The sequence below is a fragment of the Macaca fascicularis genome, chromosome 12 (genome assembly GCF_037993035.2).
Source record: "Macaca fascicularis isolate 582-1 chromosome 12, T2T-MFA8v1.1".
In the NCBI taxonomy this organism is placed as follows: Eukaryota; Metazoa; Chordata; class Mammalia; order Primates; family Cercopithecidae; genus Macaca; species Macaca fascicularis.
The window spans coordinates 68,100,795-68,120,684 of record NC_088386.1 but is presented as its reverse complement, the minus strand read 5'-3'; the positions used below and the strand labels follow the sequence as shown (position 1 = coordinate 68,120,684).

General features: G+C 40.7%; 1 protein-coding gene and 1 long non-coding RNA gene across 36 annotated transcripts in view; one reads left to right on the top strand and one right to left on the bottom strand.

The window, feature by feature from the left end:
• PDK1 (pyruvate dehydrogenase kinase 1) overlaps window positions 1-17,271 on the bottom strand; it is a 108,858-nt gene extending 91,587 nt beyond the window's left edge. For 12 of the 35 annotated variants that reach the window (XR_001483947.4, XR_006691062.3, XR_006691063.3 and 9 more), the window contains exons 1-8: window positions 16,945-17,271; window positions 14,463-14,604; window positions 11,001-11,072; window positions 8,597-8,781; window positions 8,216-8,311; window positions 6,412-6,489; window positions 4,529-4,605; window positions 2,517-2,615 (exon numbers count right to left, since the gene is read on the bottom strand). Coding sequence is in view for 11 of the 35 variants with exons in the window: in XM_005573485.5 (XP_005573542.3) it covers window positions 2,517-2,615; window positions 4,529-4,605; window positions 6,412-6,489; window positions 8,216-8,311; window positions 8,597-8,781; window positions 11,001-11,072; window positions 14,463-14,604; window positions 16,945-17,140 (945 nt within the window). In the remaining 24 variants the exon portion in view is untranslated. Of the gene's footprint in view, window positions 1-2,516; window positions 2,616-4,528; window positions 4,606-5,844; window positions 6,142-6,411; window positions 6,490-7,433; window positions 7,537-8,215; window positions 8,312-8,596; window positions 8,782-11,000; window positions 11,073-14,462; window positions 14,605-16,421; window positions 16,801-16,944 lie in introns of those variants that run through there. The other 23 variants (XR_012421233.1, XR_012421234.1, XR_012421232.1 and 20 more) reach the window with 11 other exon arrangements.
• Window positions 16,828-19,890, top strand: part of LOC101925725 (uncharacterized) — a 33,737-nt gene continuing 30,674 nt past the window's right edge. The window contains exon 1 of the long non-coding RNA XR_010579923.2: window positions 16,828-17,202. This is a non-coding gene — a long non-coding RNA (uncharacterized lncRNA). The remainder of the gene's footprint in view (window positions 17,203-19,890) is intronic.

Below are 19,890 nucleotides of genomic sequence, written 5' to 3'. Positions count from 1 at the left end.
TACACAAAAGGCCAATCAGCAAATGAAAAGATGCTCAACATCAGTCATTAGACAAATGCAAATAAAAACCACAATGAGCTACCACTTCACACTCACAATAATGTCTATAATAAAAAAAGACAGACTACAATTGTTGACAAGGACAAGGAAAAACAGGAACTTTTACATATTGTTGATGAGAATGCACAATGGTGCAGGTCCTTTGGAAAACAGTTTGGCAGTTTCTCAAAGTTAAACAGAGTTTCCTATAATTCAGCAATTCAATCCCGAGGTATATACATAAGATAACTGAAACACATGTTCACACAATAATTTGTACACAAATGTTCATAGCTGTATTATTTATAATAACCAAAAAATAAAAAGGAACCAAATGTCTATCAACTGATGAATGCATAACCCAAAGGTGTTATATCCATATAACAGAATATCATTCAGTCATAAAAAGGAATGAAGTACAAATGCATACTATAACATTATAGTAAGTGAAAGAAGTCAGTAACAAAAGATCACATACTGCATGATTAAGTTTATATAAAACGCCCAGAAAGAGAAATACACAAACAGAAAATAGATTAGTGGTTGCTAAGGGCTAGAAGAGAGAAAAACGGGAAGTGACTTCATGGGTACTGGTATTTTCCTTTTTTTGAGATGGAGTCTTGCTCTGTCGCCCAGGCTGGAGTGCAGTGGTGCGATCTCGGCTCACTGCAACCTCTGCCTCCTGGGTTCAAGTGATTCTCATGTCTCAGCCTCCTGAATAGCTGGGATTACAGGCGCCTGTCACCACGCCCAGCTAATTTTGTATTTTTTTGTAGAGATGGGGTTTCACCATGTTGGCCAGGCTGCTCTGAAACGCCTGACCTCAGGGAATCTGCCCGCCTTGGCCTCCCAAAGTGCCGACATTACAGGCATGAGCCGCTGTGCCTGACGGAGTACTGGGTTTTTTCTTAGGACTGATGAAAATGTTCTAGAATGAGACAGTGGCAATATTTGAATAACCTTATGAATTTCACTGAATTGTACCTTTTAAAAAAAGGAACAACGGATGCCTTCAAACTTTTGCAAGATGATTATTCTCAACTTTGAATTTCATATACAAACTTAAATATTAGGATGATAGTACAGGGAAAGTGGCCCTTGGGCTAGGGGAGGGGAGCAGGTGCTCTATTAAAGAGAGCTAACTCCTCAACTACTTTAACAGAAAGGTAATATTTACTGTTTAAAATGTAAACATTAGGCCAGGCGCAGTAGCTCATGCCTGTAATCCCAGCACTTTGGGAGGGTGAGGCAGGTGGACAACTCAAGGTCAGGAGTTCGAGACCAGCCCGGCCAATATGGTGAAACCCCGTCTCTACTAAAATACAAAAAATTAGCTAGGCGTGGTGGCGGGTGCCTGTTGTCCCAGCTACTTGGGAGGCTGAGGCAGGAGAATTGCTTGAACCCGGGAGGCAGAGGTTGCAGTGGGCCAAGATCACACTACTGCATTCCACCCTGGGTGATAGAGCGAGACTTCATCTCGAAAAAAGAAAGACTAGGAATCTCTGAGTAACTCGGAGTAATGAGGCCCACAAAGGGCCAGGAACTGACACATTTGATTTTTTATAGTCTCTGCATTTATTACTTTAATATAAATTTTTAGTGATTATTAAAAGAGAAAAACACTATCATACTCTTAAGAAAGTAGGGCCAGGCACAGTGGCTCACACCTGTAATACTAGTGCTTTGGGAGGCCAAGGTGGGAGGATCACTTGAGACCAGGGGTTTTGAGATCAGCCTGGGCAACAGTAAGACCTAGTCTCTACCCCCTAAAATTATTTTAATTAGCCAGGCTTGCATGCCTGCAGCCTGCAGTCCCAGTTACTCTGGAAGCTATGGGAGGAGGATCGCTTGAGCCCAGGAGTTCGAGGTCACAGTGTGCAATGATCATACCACTGCACTCCAGCCTGGGTGACAGAAAACAATTTTTAATAAAATTTAAAAGAAGAAACTGAGCCACCTGAACAACGTAATAGAAAAGGTCTAGTCCTGGGGACAGAAGACTGGATATCATGTCCCATGGTATTTATGCCCTGTGTGATCCTGAGCTAATCACCATGTCTTAGTCTACTCACCTGTAAAAGTGAGGATAAAATTACCTGCATTATGAGAATCAAATAAAACAAACTAGATTAAAAAGCATTGTTTTAAAATTTTTAAATTATTAAATACTATCTCCATAATACTGCAACTATCCAAATATTTTAGATCTTATCAAAGAGATATTCATGATAAATTGTCTGTCTCCAAGATTTATTTTAACTTGAATCACCTGGATGGGGAACCAGACTAGAAAAGATTCAAGGAGTAACTCTGATCCACCAGCTCAATGAAGCAATGTGCTTATTATCTATTACAGACAAGATTCTTTTCCCCTGAGAGATTATGTCTTTTAAAAATTATGCGTATGGTTACCTTTGCATGTCTGTACATCAATTACAAAAAAAAAAAAAAAAAAAAAAACCACCAAACACATTTACCTTCACAGTCAAATCCTCATTACCCAACGTGACATGAACTTGAATAGGAGGGTAAACACCTCTGTTGGCATGGTGTTCCATAGTGGCTCTCATTGCATTCTGAAACACATTAGGGTTGTATTAAAAATACAGCTTTTTAGAAAGGACAAAGTATAATTTTCAAATACATATGCACTATTTGAAGTTTTCAAATTTGATGAAAATATGCCAAAGAATCACAATTCTTACAACCACATTTAAAGTTTTTTTTTTTTTAATGGAGTCAATTTGGGGGGGATCTAAAGGATATTCTGACCTAAAGATTCCAACTAAATTCTGCATATTTTCCAAAGTCAGACTTCAAAACACTTTAGTTACATTAAAGCAGAAAACTCTGTTCACACACTTTTATAATTTTAGTAAATGATGGGCAAAACATTTCTGAAAATGTAGTTTCAGCTCTATTTTCAGAACTATTTAAAAAACTGTCATACATTTCTTTAAAGAAAAGTAATTTTTTCATATAGTAGTAACAGCGATGGTCGTATTTGATGGAGCAATGAATCCCTTTATCTCTAGCTTGAAATTAAGGGTACTGACACTGTAAAGCTGCTTTGACTACTTTCTAAAGGAAATAGGGTACACAGTGCCAACATATCAGAAGCCTTGAACAATATCGTGACATTCAGCATTGCAGTAGAAAATAATACAAACTAGATGTAACTAAAAAGGCATCTGAATTTGGCAGTAAGTGTGTGTGGCCCTGGCACAGCAATTGTGATTGAGTCCCCTTATGGAGGAGATTCCATCATTTCCATCACAGGCAGTTTAAGATTAGGTTCCAGGTGAAAGCCATTATTACTGACATTATGAACAATATGTAATATAATATGGAATGCCTCAATCATAGGGCACAAGATCTTTATGCCACTGGAATTTCAAGGAAAAAATTCGTGTTAATGCTTTAAGTGCCCATCACTACTTGTTTAACAACTTGGATAAAAAGATTTTGGGGCTAGGTGCAGTGGTTTATGCCTGTAATCTCAACACTGGGAATCCAAGGCAGGACTGCTTGAGGCCAGGAGTTCAAGGGCAGCCTGGGTAACAGAGTGAGACCTCAATGCTACAAAAAATAAAATAAATATTTTTGAAAAGATTTTGTAAGGTATTAAATACGTTTTTGCTGTCTTAGAAGAAAGAACATTTTGGTGGTGTTCTAAGATATTTGGTCAGTTTTTCTATGTTTCAGTGCACTCTTCCTTTACATTATCAGATTGAAAGCCACCCCCTCTCTCTCTTCTAGTTTGCTGCTGGCTGATGAAACAGAACTAAAGAGAGACTACAAGCTTCTGATGGAGGGCAGTCGTTTTCACCCACCAGGACCTGTGCCCCTCACTCCTCACCCATTTTCCTGTCAACCAGCAAGTATCATGGGCAGGGAAAAAAGATACTCTCAATATTACTAGCATAATTTGTTTTCAAAATTTGTTGTAAAGAGCAAAGATAACAGCAAAAACCCTGTAAGTCAATATAAATGACCTCCCCCTCCCAAGAAAAGCCAGACCAAAAAAAGAATTCTGGTCCTTTGAGGGTAGCAAGTTGAGAATCACTCGTCTAAATATTGTTTAAAAATGTAAAGATAACTTTATTATCTATATGTAATATGTTGCCACTGTACTGGACACTTAGTATGTTATTCCCAATCGTCATAAACAATCCTGGACAGTATTCTTGTTTTACAGAAAAGGAAACTGAGGCTCAGAAAGGTTGAGTGACTTGCCCAAGGTCACACACATATTAAGTGCCATAATTCGGATTCAAACCCAGGTCTTTCTGACTCCATAGTCTGAGCTCACTACTACAGGGAGGTGTCTCCCTGTGTTGATAAAAGGCTGATCTCCAGCAATGTGATACGATACTGACATGAAATGGCACTTCTTAATACGAGAACCTAGTGGAATATTTGGCTTTCAGAGCAGATTCCTAACCTCAGGAAAGTACTGGTAAAGGTTATGTAATACTATTTTACAAACCTTGAAAAGTTCAAACACCATGTGATAGAGATGGGATGGTACATAAACCACTTGTATTGGCTGTCCTGGTGATTTTGCTACAGAGCAGAAGAGAAAAATATGAAAGTACAGAGAGATGTGCTTTAAAGCATTTTTAAGAAAAAACTGTGTAGTGATGAAAAGAAAACATTAACTACGGAGGACAGTATAATCTGGGGGAGAACGCTACACCATTTCTTCAATGTATTAGTGTTTGAACCCATACCCACAAGTATTTACAACTGACGATGACAAGAGTCCTGTGGTCATTTCTCACAATCTTGTGTAACAATCGAACCAACCCATGCAACCATTTTTCTCTAGGATGGTAAAGTCTTTTTAAAGATCGCTCAACTGTTGGGTAGGAATTTTACTTTCCAAATAGAGAAGTGTTAAAGTCCATAAATTCCACAGTCCAATTCACATGCATACATTGTTATTCTTTTTTTTTTTTTTTTTTTTGAGACGGAGTCTTGCTCTGTCGCCCAGCCTGGAGTGCAGTGGTGCAATCTCAGCTCACTGCAACCTCTGCCTCCCGGGTTCAAGCAATTCTCCTACCTCAGCCTCCCAAATAGCTAGGATTATAGGCACCCACCACCACGCCTGGCTGATTTTTCTATTTTTAGTAGAGATGGGGTTTCACCATATTGGCCCAGGCTTGTCTCAAATTCCTGACCTTGTGAGCTGCCCGCCTCGGCTTCCCAAAGTGCTGGGATTACAGACGTGAGCCACCGCGCCCAGCCCATACATTCTTTAAGCCATTTTCAAAATGTTTCACCTGGGCGGAATATTGTTTATTTCAGGCATTTCGATGGATATAAAGCTGAATAAAAAAATATGAGCTAGCATCAATTTCTCGAGACAGTAATTAATTCTACATTTAAACACTTAACAGGAGCCCCACTGGGGGTGGTGATAGGGGTGTGTATAAAACAGACATTTAGTAGAACAAATGATTAAGATTCATGATATCTTAGAATTCTAATTCAACCAATAAATCAGACCTTCCTCTGAATAAACTCCCCCTTGGGAACAAGAATGGGATATCTGGAAATTGCTCACAGCAGTTCAGGTTTGCAAACTATCACTTGTACATTGTGATTGTTATTTACCAAATGCTATGCTACCATCATGGCTCAAAAGAGTTAATATGGCTTTAGAAAACCACCAGGCAATGCTATTTTCAATTGCGTAACTTCACTGCTCTCTCACTCTAAGGTCCAGAATACAGCTCAGTAAAAGCCTATTTCATTTTATTCTTTCCACCACACCTTCTTAAAGTGTCATCCTAGGAAATGTTTTTCTCTGTCAAACTACCATGCCTTCAGGAAAGAGACTCATCAATCCTCCTTCAAGGCATCGAAACCCTTTTTATCCAAAAGGCACTCATCAGGGTAAAAAGAAAACCATCAGAGACAAACACATTCTCAAATAGATGAACATCTTTCTTTCCTCTTTTACAAACCCAGTCTTTCTATGTCCTCAACAACAGAAAATTATTTATAACTCAGGAAGTAGAAAAAGGGTAAGTCTTACATTATTGAAGTGCATGTAAAAGTCAAATGTAACTTTCTTGGCATCATTTTTTTCTATGACTAAACAGAAAATTAAAAATAAGCAAAGAATCAAAGTTATCAATTAAAAATAAAGAAAATGAGGCACAAAAAGCCAAATTTTTTCATAAAGAATCTGACTAAATTACATATATATTTATAGATACACTTTTTACATGATTACTATCCTTTAGCCTTCATATCCAATGAATTTGATGAAAAAAGTCATCTTCCATTAAAACATTTAAATTCTTATCCCTTATGAAGTAATCAACGCACTAATCACTGAGAAAAAGACAACATCAGGCTTACCATTTAGTTCTCCAAGTTCTAGTTCGGGAGAGTTAATATAATACAAATCACACAGACGCCTAGCATTTTCATAGCCATCTAGTGCGAATCAAAACAAAACAAAAAAGGATTTAATAAATATACTTCCCTTTCATGCATTAAGATGGCAATAGTATTGACAAATGAAAGTCTTAAACTCTCTACAGAAGAAAATATACTTTGATAGTTTAGGGAAAGTCTCTGCTTTTTTTTTTTTTTTTTGGTGGAGACATGGTCTCGCTATATTGCTGAGGTTTGTCTCCAGCTCCTGGGCTCAAGGCCCCCAACCAGGTAAAGCCTTTCTCTTTTTTTTTTTTTTTTTTTTTGAGAGAGTCTTGGTCAACCAGGCTGGAGTGTGGTGGCGCTATCTCAGCTCACTCCAGCCTCCACCTCCCCGGTTCAAGTGATTCTCCTGCCTCAGCCTCCCAAGTAGCTGGGACTACATAGGCATGTGTCACCACACCCAGGTAATTTTTGAATTTTCAGTACAGGTGGGGTTTCACCATGTCGGCCAGGCTGGTCTCGAACTCCTGACCTCAGGTGATCCACCCGCCTCAGCCTCCCAAAGTGCTGGGATTATAGGCATAAGCCACTGCACCTGGCCCAGGGAAAGTCTAAGTGTGACATGACAAAGCTGAATAGCCATAAACAATAAATGACAAATATAACTACAAAAAAATGTAAAAGTGTATATGCTAAAAAGACACCAACGACAATGCAAAAAAAAGAAAAATAACAGGTTGAAGAAAATATTTCCTATCTATATAACAAAACTTAAGAGTTGGTTAGGAAATACTCTTATCCACTGTTTGATACCTTTTTAGAGATACCAAAATTTTATATGCATTTAAATGTTTTTAATTCTAGGAATCTTACCCTCTAAAATACTAGCAAAAGTAAGCATGTATTTAAGGATGTTCACAGCAGAACTGCTGGTATTGGTGGTAACAAAAAAATTAAAACAACCTAAATGTACGCCAACAGGAGAATTAATTAATACATACTGATACATTCCATACAGCCATTCAAAATCTTGGGGTATATCCAGATGTACTGAACAGCAAGATGTCTGCAAACTTGTAGAAAAATCACAGAGCACCCCATTTTCTAAAAACAACAATGTAAGGCCAATATCAATTGTGTATGTGTACAAGTGGTATAAATAGAAAAAAGCGTGAAAGGATTCAAACCAACCTGTTACGAATTACTGCTCATAGTGCAAGGAATTAGAAACAGGGGAGCAGGGACTTGAAATCTTTTTTAAGTGAAAGATACCCTCAGCTGGGTTCAGTGGCTCACGCCTGTAATCCCAGCTCTTCAGGAGGCCGAGGCAGGCAGGAGTTCCAGACCAGCCTGGCCAACATGGTAATACCCTATCTGCACTAAAGATACAAAAATTAGCCAGGCGTAGTGTTGAGCATCTGTAACTCCAGCTACTGGGGAGGCTGAGGCAAGACAATCGCTTGAACTCAGGAGGCAGAGGCTACAGTGAGCTGAGATCGCAGCACTGCACTCCAGCCTGGGCAACAGAATGAGACTCTGTCTCAAACAAAACAAAACAAAAAAGATATCCTCTATAGTATCACCAAACTTTGCCTATCTATAATTCTATCAATAAAATAGTCATCCTATAAATAATGCACAAATAATACTATAAGGTTATTTTCAAACCCATGCATTGGTGCCTACCATTTTATCTCATGATACAAATAGTTGTTTAATAGTAAGAAATAACAGTAACTTTGATTTTTATATCTTTTTTGTAAAGAGAAATGTCAGTATTTACCTTTAATAACTTCAACTACATTGCAGTTTGGATTTATGCTTCCAATGTGTTTTCGATGAGACGGACTTCCTTTGCCTTTTCCCCCAAACAATAAAGCTATCCAAAAAGACAAAACCAACAAAATAAGCTAAACTACCTAATGCTCTTTTCCAAATCTGAAGTGTTTAAATTGTACCAAACAGTAGAACAAATATTTGCCTTTAGGATAAACACAGTATTTTACATTCAATAAAAATACCTTTCTTGATGGCAGTCTATTTACTTCTCTTAATTAGCCAAAAGGTAAAACTAAATTTTCTACCTAAATGGAAGTTTCCTAAATACATTTAAAATATGCCACCACATCTCATTTAGCTGCTTCTCTTGACTCAGGACACTTACAGTGCTGATTGAGTAACATTCTAATTGAAATGCGACTCATGTAGAATCGATCCAAAAAGTACTGAACATTCTGGCTGGTGACAGGATCCACCCCAAAGCTCTCCTTGTATTCAATCACACCCTGGGCCATTGTGGGAATGACATCATTGTGTCGGTTTCTGATCCGTATCACAGTATCTGTAAAGCTAAACAAACCCATCTGTCAAAACAGCCAAATATTTTGACAAGTAAACTTAATACAAAAATATAAGTTTAACCAACTATGCTAGACAAAAATCCCTAATTTACTAAAAGGAAAATCAGTTCATGTTTTCCTATACTTATTTAAATGTATTTCAAATCATAAAATATACCAAATCTATGGAAGTATAACGACCTCCAAAATAAAACTTTCAAAATGTAATTATTTTCTTGGTTTCCTAAGAGTAAGGCTGTGACAAAACATAATCCTAAAAATGTTAATGGTTTTAACTGCTATCAACTAAGGTTATCTGAGCACTTGCTAAGAGGATGGTATTCCAGAGATATTCTGCATAGAAGAAGACAAAGCACTTGCCTCTAGGGAACACCTGCTCTGCTCTGCAAGGAATCAAGATGAATGAGCCAATAAAGCCTGCCTGTTTTAGAACTATTCCCTAGGGTTCAAAGAGAGAAGGAAACACTTAGGACAGAAAAACGAAAAAAGAATTATCATTTCATTTATCCTATGAGTTTATAAAATGGGAGAGGAAAAGTAAACAATTGTATTAAAAGATAAATCTTCAAATCATCTAGTAGCCTTCCCATTTCTGTCACTTAGAAGACGTTGCATGGTTAAAGAACTAAATAAAAGACAAAAGAGAAAAGAAATCTTTTTTTTCTTTTTTTGAGATGGAGTTTTGCTCTTTTTCCCCAGGCTGGAGTGTAATCACACAATCTTGGCTCACTGTAACCTCCACCTCCCAAGTTCAAGTGATTCTACTGCCTCAGCCTTCCTCAGTAGCTGGGATTACAGGTATGCACCACCACGCTTGGCTAATTTTGTATTTTCAGTAGAGATGGGGTTCCTCCATGTTGATCAGGCCGGTCTTGAACTCCCGACCTCAGACTATCTGCCCACCTCGGCCTCCCAAAGTGCTGGGATTACCGGCATAAGCCACTGTGCCCGGCCCAAGAAGTCTTAATTATGCAGTAACAAAACCAATTTTCTAACATAACCCATCTGAATTTACACTTCCAAATGAGTGTTTTCCTATTCAAAGTCATCATCTTGAGTACTATTAACTTATTCCAATGATGTTTCCACTGCTTAAAACATTTTTGGAATTCCTAGTTAGTAACAAGCTTCAAAACAAGACTGTTAAACCAAAATACAAACAACAAAACTCTTCGAAAACAACAAACAACTCATCATTCTAGTCATTCCTTTATTTTTCTTTTTTCTTAAAAGAAACACAAAGCTGTATTATTCTGCTTGACTACTTATTTTCCACAGCTCTGAACGACTGTTTTCAGAAGGCTCTATAGCATGTTTACTTCTAAAGTAAGGCTGCTTGGATTCTACCATGTGCTAACTATGTAACCTTAAGCTACATGCCCTCTTTGTGCACAAACAGCATTATTTCAATGAATTGTTTTAAAGATTAAAAAACATCATTCATGTAAAGTCTGCTCAATACCTAAGCAAGGAGTAAACTCTTGCTGAACGTTATTTTCAGATTAAAATCATGTTTAAAAAAATGAAGTGTTACTGTTCCCTTTAAAGACAGTCCAAAAAACATGTGTAACTAACTGAGGACAAGAGATGGTCATTACATTGTCGGTGCCCTTCACTGCAATAAGCAGGTAGCTGCATATGGCAAATACTTTGTTCTACCAATTCCGGTATATGGGTTATTAAACTTGTCATATTACTGACATCTTACAGGCCATAGAGAATAAACTAGAAACCTGCAACCATGTTTTATAGGCCCTCTATGTTTTAAAAAATGTTTTAATTAGCTGCCAATCTTTCAAAAGCAAGAGATTTTACATTACAAACCTAGACTTGTAGCTTTCCTTTAAAATCAGAAAACAATCAGATGATATGAGCAGTATTTTAACATGGCAAAGATCAGCTGGGGCTGAAGGTGGTTGTCCATTAGAAAGAGCATGCACCCTCCAGGTTAACAATCCAACTGCAACTGAGGCCACACCTACATTTCCATTGATCATCACACCTGAACTTTGTCTTTTGTTAAAGAGGAATGCGAAGCATTTCTTATGCCTAGTCAAATTTAATGATTAGGTTATTTATCCTGCCTGTATGGGCTGCTATAGTCACATATATCACATGTTGTAAAGTAGCAGAAACCTAAAAGTTAATAAATTTCCCCTAAGTGACCTAATAATAGGTTTAAGAATAGGGTCAAAATAGTGAACTTACTCATAAATAGCTTTAGCATCCTCAGCACTTTTGTCCTTAAAATCAAGAAGCTCCTGAAGACTCTGGATATACCTAAAATGCAGACCAAGAGGATAAGTTCGTTCTTTTATATTCTGAAAGTTATCATGAAACTTAGCTCAAAAGCTATTTTTAGCATTTTATAATTTTAATTTAGAGTACTGCTATAAATTATGGTTGAAGTAGAATTTTTACACCCATGCACATTCGAGAAAAGTGCTGGGAACAAATAGTAGAAGGTACACATTTTCTCCTAAAAGCATAGGTCAAGTTTAAGAATTTTAAGATTTTCTATTCTAAGTTCTACATCCTAAAATGGCTTTTAATTTTTTTTTTTTAAATTTACCACTGTACATTACAGTATACATACTGATTATGCTGAGATCTGACTCTGTCACCAATAACTATGTGATCTTGGACAAATGACTTAATTTGTCTTATTATCGGTAAAAGGAGGACAGCCTCTCTTGCTCTGAGACTCTATCTTAAATATCTATGCTTTAAAACCTTAATTTTACGTGGTTATGTCCAACTAACAAGTATTTATTAATAGCCTATAATCTACTATATGGTTCTTTTAAACTGAACAAAAAATACAAAAGTCATAAAAATGTAGATTTTAAATTCATCTAATAATTCAAGGTATCAAAGCATCTGTTAAGATATGAGCAAAATAAAGAAGGCCAAATGATTTTCTGATGGTCGTGCAGGCAAGTACAATGGCACTGCCGGGCCAGAGCTAAAAATAACTTGCTACCACTGAATTACTTTCTTTGACAGTGTAAGGGAACTATTACTTAGCTGTAAGCACTTAATCTGCAACTGCCCTAACTTAACAGGCATCTAGGAGCAATGAAAGTGCTTTAAAAACCTGTAATTCCATCTGTTGGTTTGGAAAGCTGTTTCTGACAAGCAGCATGTCTTAATGCATTCCAAAGTTAAGGGATTCTGATAGCCGCTGCTGCTTTGCTTTAACCCTTAATTTCCTCTTAATTGGTAAGAACAACTACGCTCTCCATCCAAGAGATAGCTGAGTACCTACAACAGATAACGCTCAGACTTCATGACTGATAAGCAGTCATGAATATGCTTCAAAAAGCAGCATATTCTACTTCTAATGAAGAATTTTTTAAAAACAGGAAAAATCTTCCATGGATTATATTTTCTCCTTTATATCCCATCATAATTCCTAAACAAATGCTTCCCATTTAAGCCACACTTATAACTATTCCATACTTGGACTAGATAGCATCTGATTATCACATATATAGCAATCATACTTCTTTTGCTTTTTTTAATCGAGATTAGATCAACTTCTCCCATACACTATAATGACTACAAAAAGAAAACTTGAATCTCCATGAATCATAACTGGGAAATGCCCTGCAGCTAAACTTCTTCCATTTAAGACTTAACTCTAGACAGCTCATTTATTTGAAGTGTATAGTGCTTAAAAGAACAACACTTTTAAAGCAATAACATTAACAAAGGCTGTATATAGGTGGCTCCATGAGTGTATACCCTTAACATCTCTACTCATCTTTGGGAATAGATCACACTTTTTCTACACAATTCCAAAAACTTCTAATTGTTTTAAAACAGAAAAATAAACGTTTTAACTTTTGTAATTTATAAAAAGATACCCTTCAGTAAATACAGTTTATTAAAAATACATATACCCTTTCATATATTTCATTGTTCTGACTATAGAATGGTATAGCAGAGATGGACAAATGGGAGTTTGAATCCCAACTCCACTATCAACGGTACTGCCTTATGCAAAAGATTTAACCTTTATGTGCCTCAGCATCCTCATCTGTAAAACAGAGTTAAACCTGCCAGGTGCAGTGGCTCATGTCTGTAATCCCAACACTTTGGGACGCCAAGGTGAGAGGACTGCTTGAGCCCTGTTCACAACCTGCCTGGGCAAAAAAGTGAGACCCCATCTCTACAAAAAATAAAAGAATTTGTCAGGTATGGTGGCACATGGCTGTGGTCCCAGCTGCTCGGGAGGCTAAGGCTGTAGGATCTCTTGAGCCCAGGAGGTCAAGACTGCAGTGAGCCATGATCACACTACTGCACTCTAGCCTGGGTGACGGAGACCCTGTCTCTAAAAAGAAAATAAATTCATTTTAAAAATAATAAACAGGCTGGGCACAATGGCTCATGCCCACAATCCCTGCACTTTGAGAGGCCCAGGTGGGCAAATCCCTTGAGCTCCGGAGTTTGAGGCCAGTCTAGGCAACATGGAAAAACCCTATCTCTGCTAAAAAATACAAAAATTAGCTGGGCGTGGCACGCGCTTGTGGTTTCAGCTACTCAGGAGGCTGAGGTGGGAGGATCACCTGAGCCAGGGAGGTGGAGGTTGCAGTGAGCTGAGCTGTGATCGCCACTGCACTCCAACCTGGGTGACAGAGTAAGAGTAAGAACCTGTCTCAAAAAAATAAGTAAACGGGCTAGGAGCGGTGGCTCACGCCTGTAATCCCAGCACTTTGGGAAGCCGAGGTGGGAGGATCACCTGAGGTCAGGAGTTTGAGACTAGCCTGGCCAATATGGTGAAACCTCTGTCTCTACTAAAAATACAAACATTAGCTGGGTGTGGTGGCAGGTGCCTGTATCCAGCTACTCTGGAGGCTGAGGCAAGAGAATTACTTGAACCCAGGAGGCAGAGGTTGCAGTGAGCCAAGATCATGCACTCCAGCCTGGGTGACAGAGCAAGACTCCATTTAAAAAAAAAAATACATAAATAAATAAAAATAACAACAATGAATAAAATGGAGAGATTCATACCTACTGTGCAAGGTTGTTAAAGGGATTAAAGGCAATATACATAAATACCTAGTCATCAACAAATTGTAGACATTTTTCTCATAATATCCTTGCAGATATACTAACATAAATCCTAAATTTAGCATCTGTATTTCAGTGCAGTTCTAATTGGTTTTCTCAAAATCAAGGAGTTGTGGAGTCCAGGATTCAGGGCACAAGCCCAAATACATTGCCCCCACCTGCCCCCAGACAAAAAAAGAATACTGCTACTACCTTAAGATTCTGGCCAGGCATGGTGGCTCATGCCTGTAATCCCAATACTTTGGGAGGCCAAGGCAGGCGGATCACAAGGTCAGGAGATCGAGATCATCCTGGCCAACATGGTGAAACCCTGTATCTACTAAAAATACAAAAATTAGCTGGGCATGGTGGCATATGCCTGTAATCCCAGTTACTCGGGAGGCTGAGGCAGGAGAATTGCCTGAACCAGTGAGCTGGAGCTTGCAGTGAGCTGAGATTGTGCCACTGCACTCCAGCCTGGCCTAAGAGCAGGACTCCCTCTCAAAAAAAAAAAAAAAAAAAAAGATTCCACTGAAGAGTAAAAAAAGCATTTGCCGTAACCTTGAATAGAGTCCACAACTCCATCAAATTGTAAACACAAGATGAGAATCTTACCAGCTTTGTACCAATTGAACGGATGGTGTTCTGAGAAGATTATCTGGAAGGAGACTTATTTCTTTCATTATATTTGCCAGTCTGACAGGCAACTCTTGCCGAAGAAACATAAATGAGGTCTTTTCACAAGCATTCACTGATCCTGAAACCAAACATGATGGGTAAAGCAGTAAGTAAAAGCCATAAGGAAACCGAAGGCAAGAGGCAGGGAGAAATGAGAGGCAGTTACCTGGCAAGGCCAGAGGGGTAGAATCACCACGATGGGGCAAGGAATAGAAGGCAAAGGTATCCCTGCCTGTGGGAGGTGAGGGATGAGATAACCCAGTCTCCAGAGTTATGACATTCCAATTACTGACATTCCAATGGCTCTGTACAGCAATTACGATAACCTTGTCTCCCTAACTTGTATCCTTATAGTGATGACCCATTTTAGAAGTGAGGTAAACTGAGCATTTCTGAGCAAGGCTTTATAAAATTAACAGCAGAACCTGGAAAAGTCTAGCCTGTACACCCTGTTGCTGCTATCATTTAGAAAATCTGTTTTTTAACTCTAGTTTTAAAAAGAGTTAATGTCTAAGAAACAGAAACTTTAAGGTGGTCTGAATGCAGTGGTATTTACGACTAATTGATTACGACCAGTTACAGATTTCTTTGTTCCTTCTCCACTCCCACTGTTTCACTTGACTAGCCTTAAAAAAATAAATTAAAAACAGGGGGCCAGGCACAGTGATTCATGCCTATAATCCCAGCACTTTGCGAGGCCGAGGCTTGAGGACTGTTTGAGCGCAGGGGTTCAAGACCAGCCTGGGCAACACAATGAGACCTCGTATTTATAAAAAATAAAAAACAGCTGGGCGTGGTTGTGCTTGCCTGTAATTCTAGCCTTGGGAAGCTCAGGCAGAAAAGTGAGGTTATAGTGACCTATGATAGCACCACTGCACTCCAGCCTGGGTGACAGAGTAAAACCCTGTCTCAATCAAAAAGAAAAGAGTAAAATTTTGATGTTTGCATATGAAGATTCACTGATTCCATATAGAACCACAAATGCTAATTACAGTAAGCAAAGAGTAAGTGGAGTCCAGGTGTGGTGGCTCACACCTATAATCACTTTGGGAGGCCAAGCTGGGAGGATGGCTTGAGCCCAGGAGTTTGAGACCAGCCTGGACAACATAGCGAGACCCCATTTCTAGTTTTAAAAAATACACACACACACACACACACACACGGGAAAAAAGAGTAAGTGCAGAGGAAAGCTTTCAAGCAACAGAAAGCAAAAACCACCACTGCCTGTTAGCACCATCTTCAAGTAGGTCCTATTCAATTGTCTGGTTACTGGAAAGTCTCCTGACCCCTCCACTCCCATATCACGATCCCATATCACTTCCTAAGCAGAATCGTTGTAGAATGTCCTTTGGCAAACAGCTCCACTTAATATTAAACTAAAAGGTCTTGCTATTCCAGTAATGCATTTTAAGCTTACTATTCTTGCTGCTTTAGCAGAGAAAACGTTAGCAAAAACTAGACTGTCAATAGTAGAAATTAAGTTATTAAAGGAAAACAGCTTGTGAAAGTTTCATGGCATACTTATGACCACCACCAAATTCGCCCCTACGTCGAACTAGTGTCATTTTAAAGTAAAAACAAAAACCTAAGGCTTTGACCCAAAAATTATGCGACTATAAACCACAGTTTTAAGACAAAGTTGTCAACCATGCAGGTATCATTCAATGCAGAAGTCACAATGCAGAAGATAACCTTTGTACTCAAATTTTATGAATTCATTAAGGTTTTCCCTTTTCCCCTCATTGCCTTGATAGGTAAGTGGGAAGTAAAAGTTAAAATGCCTAACTATGCAATTCCTTCTGCAATCTGTTTAACAGCTTATCGAGAAAACAAGGATAATCTGGTAAACTTCACAGCATCCTGTCCTCATGCACTCAACACGTGCTCAAGACTTACTTGCTGATGATGAAATGCGCTGTTGGTGCAAACAATTTATGCTACTGGCAAGGAAAACATTCTAAGAAACTCTGGGCCAGTTATAACCTGCCTTGCCTATCATCACGCCATTTCTATGCAATCAGCATATGCAAAACTGGGCATTCATCATCACTGCGCGGAATCCAAAAGCGATCCTCGGGGGTGTCCACGCTCGGCCTCCCACGCGGGCGCGCCTCCTCGGAAGGGGCCTGGCCGAGCGCGCACCTGCACACGTGCGCCGGAAGGCGGGAGGTCATTCCGCGCGGCCCAGCTGGTTTGTTTTCAACAATACGATCAAAGCCACACGCCCACCGTTATTTACGCCGTCAGCCAGCGCCGGCACTTGGAGGAAGGAAGCACCTAAGGCGCTGGGGGCGGAAACACTGAGGAGGAGGGCTGCGCCTCAGGCGAGAGCTGGCCGGCACCGACCGGGCCTGGAGCAGGGGCCGCAGCTCCCCGCCTGGGACCGCGCACAAAGGCCCGAAGTCCGGGCCGCACTCACCGAAGTCCAGGAACTGCTTCATGGAGAGCGGGGACGGTGAGAAGCGCGCGTAGAAGTCCACCTGGCCCGGAACGCCGCGCTCGGGCGCCGGGCCGGAGCCCGAGTCCGAGCTGAAGGAGCGGCTGGGGCCGGCGGCGCGCAGCCCCGGGCCCGGGACGGGCAAGGCAGCTCCGCGAAGCAGCCGCGCCAGCCTCATGCCGAGCCCCGCTAGAGAAGCCAGAGCCCGGGCGCCACGTTTCCCCGCGCCTCTGCCGAGTGGTACGTGAGGGACGTGGCGGGCAGCAGGGGAGGGGAGCGGCTGTCACCGGCGCGGCCCCCACCCCTCTCGCCGGAGCCCGGCCCCCTGCGCCGCTGGGCGGGATGCAGAGCGGGAAGGAGGCGGGGAGAGAAAAGGGGGCGGGCGCTCGCGGGGCCCGCCCCCTCGCCGGATTCCCGCCCAGCCCTGCGGGGAAGTAGATGAGGAGCGCGCGCCAGGCCGCAGCCGGCGAGGTGTGGGGTGCGCGTGGCAGTTGTTCCCGTACATTTCAGGTGACGGGACCGGGGACACTAAGAGGCGAGGCGGTGTGGAGCGTCCCCTTCCCGCGCCCTTTTGAAACAAATCCCACCTTCCTGCTTCCTCTGCCCTCCTAGTCTCGGCCAAAAGGCTCAAGGACAGGGCGGCCCTCCGCTTGCACACACCGCGGTGTCCTGCTGCGAGCGCGTTCTAAAACCGCTTCTCTGTGACGCAAGCCACACATTTCAGGGTCAGAGAGCTTCAGGAGTCCCCGCTTGCCAAACAGTGGTACGTAAATACGAATGCTGAAGAGTGGGACGTGTGGCCCTAAATAGTATCACCGAGACGGCGGCCCCAGGAGGAGAGACGTACTGCCATGTACTGGCTGTGTGCCTTTGAGTTGAGCTCTTTAACCTCTCTGAGCCTCCATCTCTTTACCTGAAAAAGGAGCGTAGTATCTGCCTCAGTTGCTCTGACATGGGTAGTAGAGCTATCTGTGTTAGCACAATGCCGGGGACATACCAGATAATAAATGGGATTTATTTTTACCATTATTGCTTTTTAAAATTATGTCCTTATTAAGATTTTATCAGAACCACTTACCTGTGTTTTCCCTGAAGCACATTTTACCAAAAGTTTGAGAGAAAACAACAGTTTTTGGCCGTTTTGTAACTATTTGACGTATTCGAGTATCAGCAGTTCTTCTCCCACACTGACTGTAGGTTTTAGAAAGTGTAACGGGTACATAGTTTTGTGAACCCCGAAAGTAAGAGACAAGTCTCGATTAATGTATAAAGTTTATCTTGGCAAAGTTGAGAACACGTCCGTCTCTATATGTAAGAAGCAGACAACTTGAAGCAGGGGGGAAGGCTTCCAGGTTATAGGTAGGTGAGACAAATGGTTGCAGTCTTGAGTTTCTAAGCCTTTCCAAAAGAGGCAATCAGATATGCATCTATCTCAGCAGAGGGATGACTTTGAATAGAATGGGAGGCAGGTTTGCCTCGAGCAGTTCCCAGCTTGAATTTTCCCTTTAGCTCAGTGATTTTGGGGCCCATGTTTTCCTTTCACATTTCGGTGAATCTTCATTCTCCTTATGTTTTTCTGGACAATCACACGTGGATACGGTATGGGACATTATTCTTTTGGCCCTGACAGCTTTGTCAAACCTGGTATCAGTGTGCACCTCTGGAGTTCCCATCTCTTTCTTGGCAAATTTCCAGATATCTTTGCTGAGTGCCCGAAGGCCACACTTCTTGAAGTCCATTTCAATGGGATGTGCTTGGGAATGTTGATGGTGTCACCACCTCATTGGTGGCTGAATGGCCCCCTTCTGCTTCCCACCCTTCTTCTGCAGTGCCCAAGTTGGAATGAAGAAAACAATTTTAAGTTGAATATTACACGTTCTTAAAACAATCCATCAAACATTTCCACAGCTCTACTCCAGCTTCTCAGGTTGCCTCCTCCTTTCTTTTCTCCTTCCTTCTAGATTATTCCCTGAGCTCCAAAGTCTTGTCACTTTATCATGCACACCATTATTCAGCTTCCTCAATCCCTGTTTGCAATTTTGCTGCTTTCTGCCTGAGCATGTCAAGATGCTCGGCTGAACATTAATTTATGTGAAAGCACAAAGGCCCAGCAGAAACTTTGAGACTATTTTAGCAAGATTTTTTCCCCCAGGAAGGAATCAACTGTTGTATAAAGTGCTTTTTCTTTTCTCCAAAGTATATTCACCATGCTTCAACCAATATATGGAGAATGTGCATATAAAAGCACATATTAAGTGATGTCAACTTTTGCTTCTTAGTCAAAGACTCTGGGTCCAGAAACTGGAGAGAACTTTTGAGGACTTTAGTAAAGAGCTATATTTTCTGTTGTTATGGTCTGAATGTGTCCCCTAAAATTCCTATGTTGAAACTTAATTATCCACGTGGTAGTATTAAGAGGTGGGGCCTTTAGGAGGGAATTAAGTCATGAGGGCAGAGCCTTATAAAAGGGCCTAAGAGGGTGAGTCTGTTTCTACCATCTCTTCTACCATGTGAATGAAACTGCCTTTGAAAAATTATAACAGTGAGAAAATTCTGACAGTGAAAGAGATCTGACCTAACCAACTCCATCTTGCTTCTCACTTCCAAGCTGCCCTTGTTTATTGATGAGCATAGGCCAAACTAACTTTGGGAGGAATTTAGTTTATATATTAACTTTGAAACAAAGATAACAGCTCCTCCATGAAACAAACCCCCAGCTTTCCTGGGGACCGGAACACCTTTGTTAAACTAACAAATTAGGCAGGGCACAATGGCTCATGCCTGTAATCCCAGCACTTTGGGAGGCCAAAGTGGGAGGATTGCATAAGTCCAGGAGTTCGAGACCAGCCTGGGCAGCATAGACCTTGTCTCGACAGAAAATGAACAAAATTAGCTGGGCATGGTGGCACGTGCCTGTAGTGCTTCGTG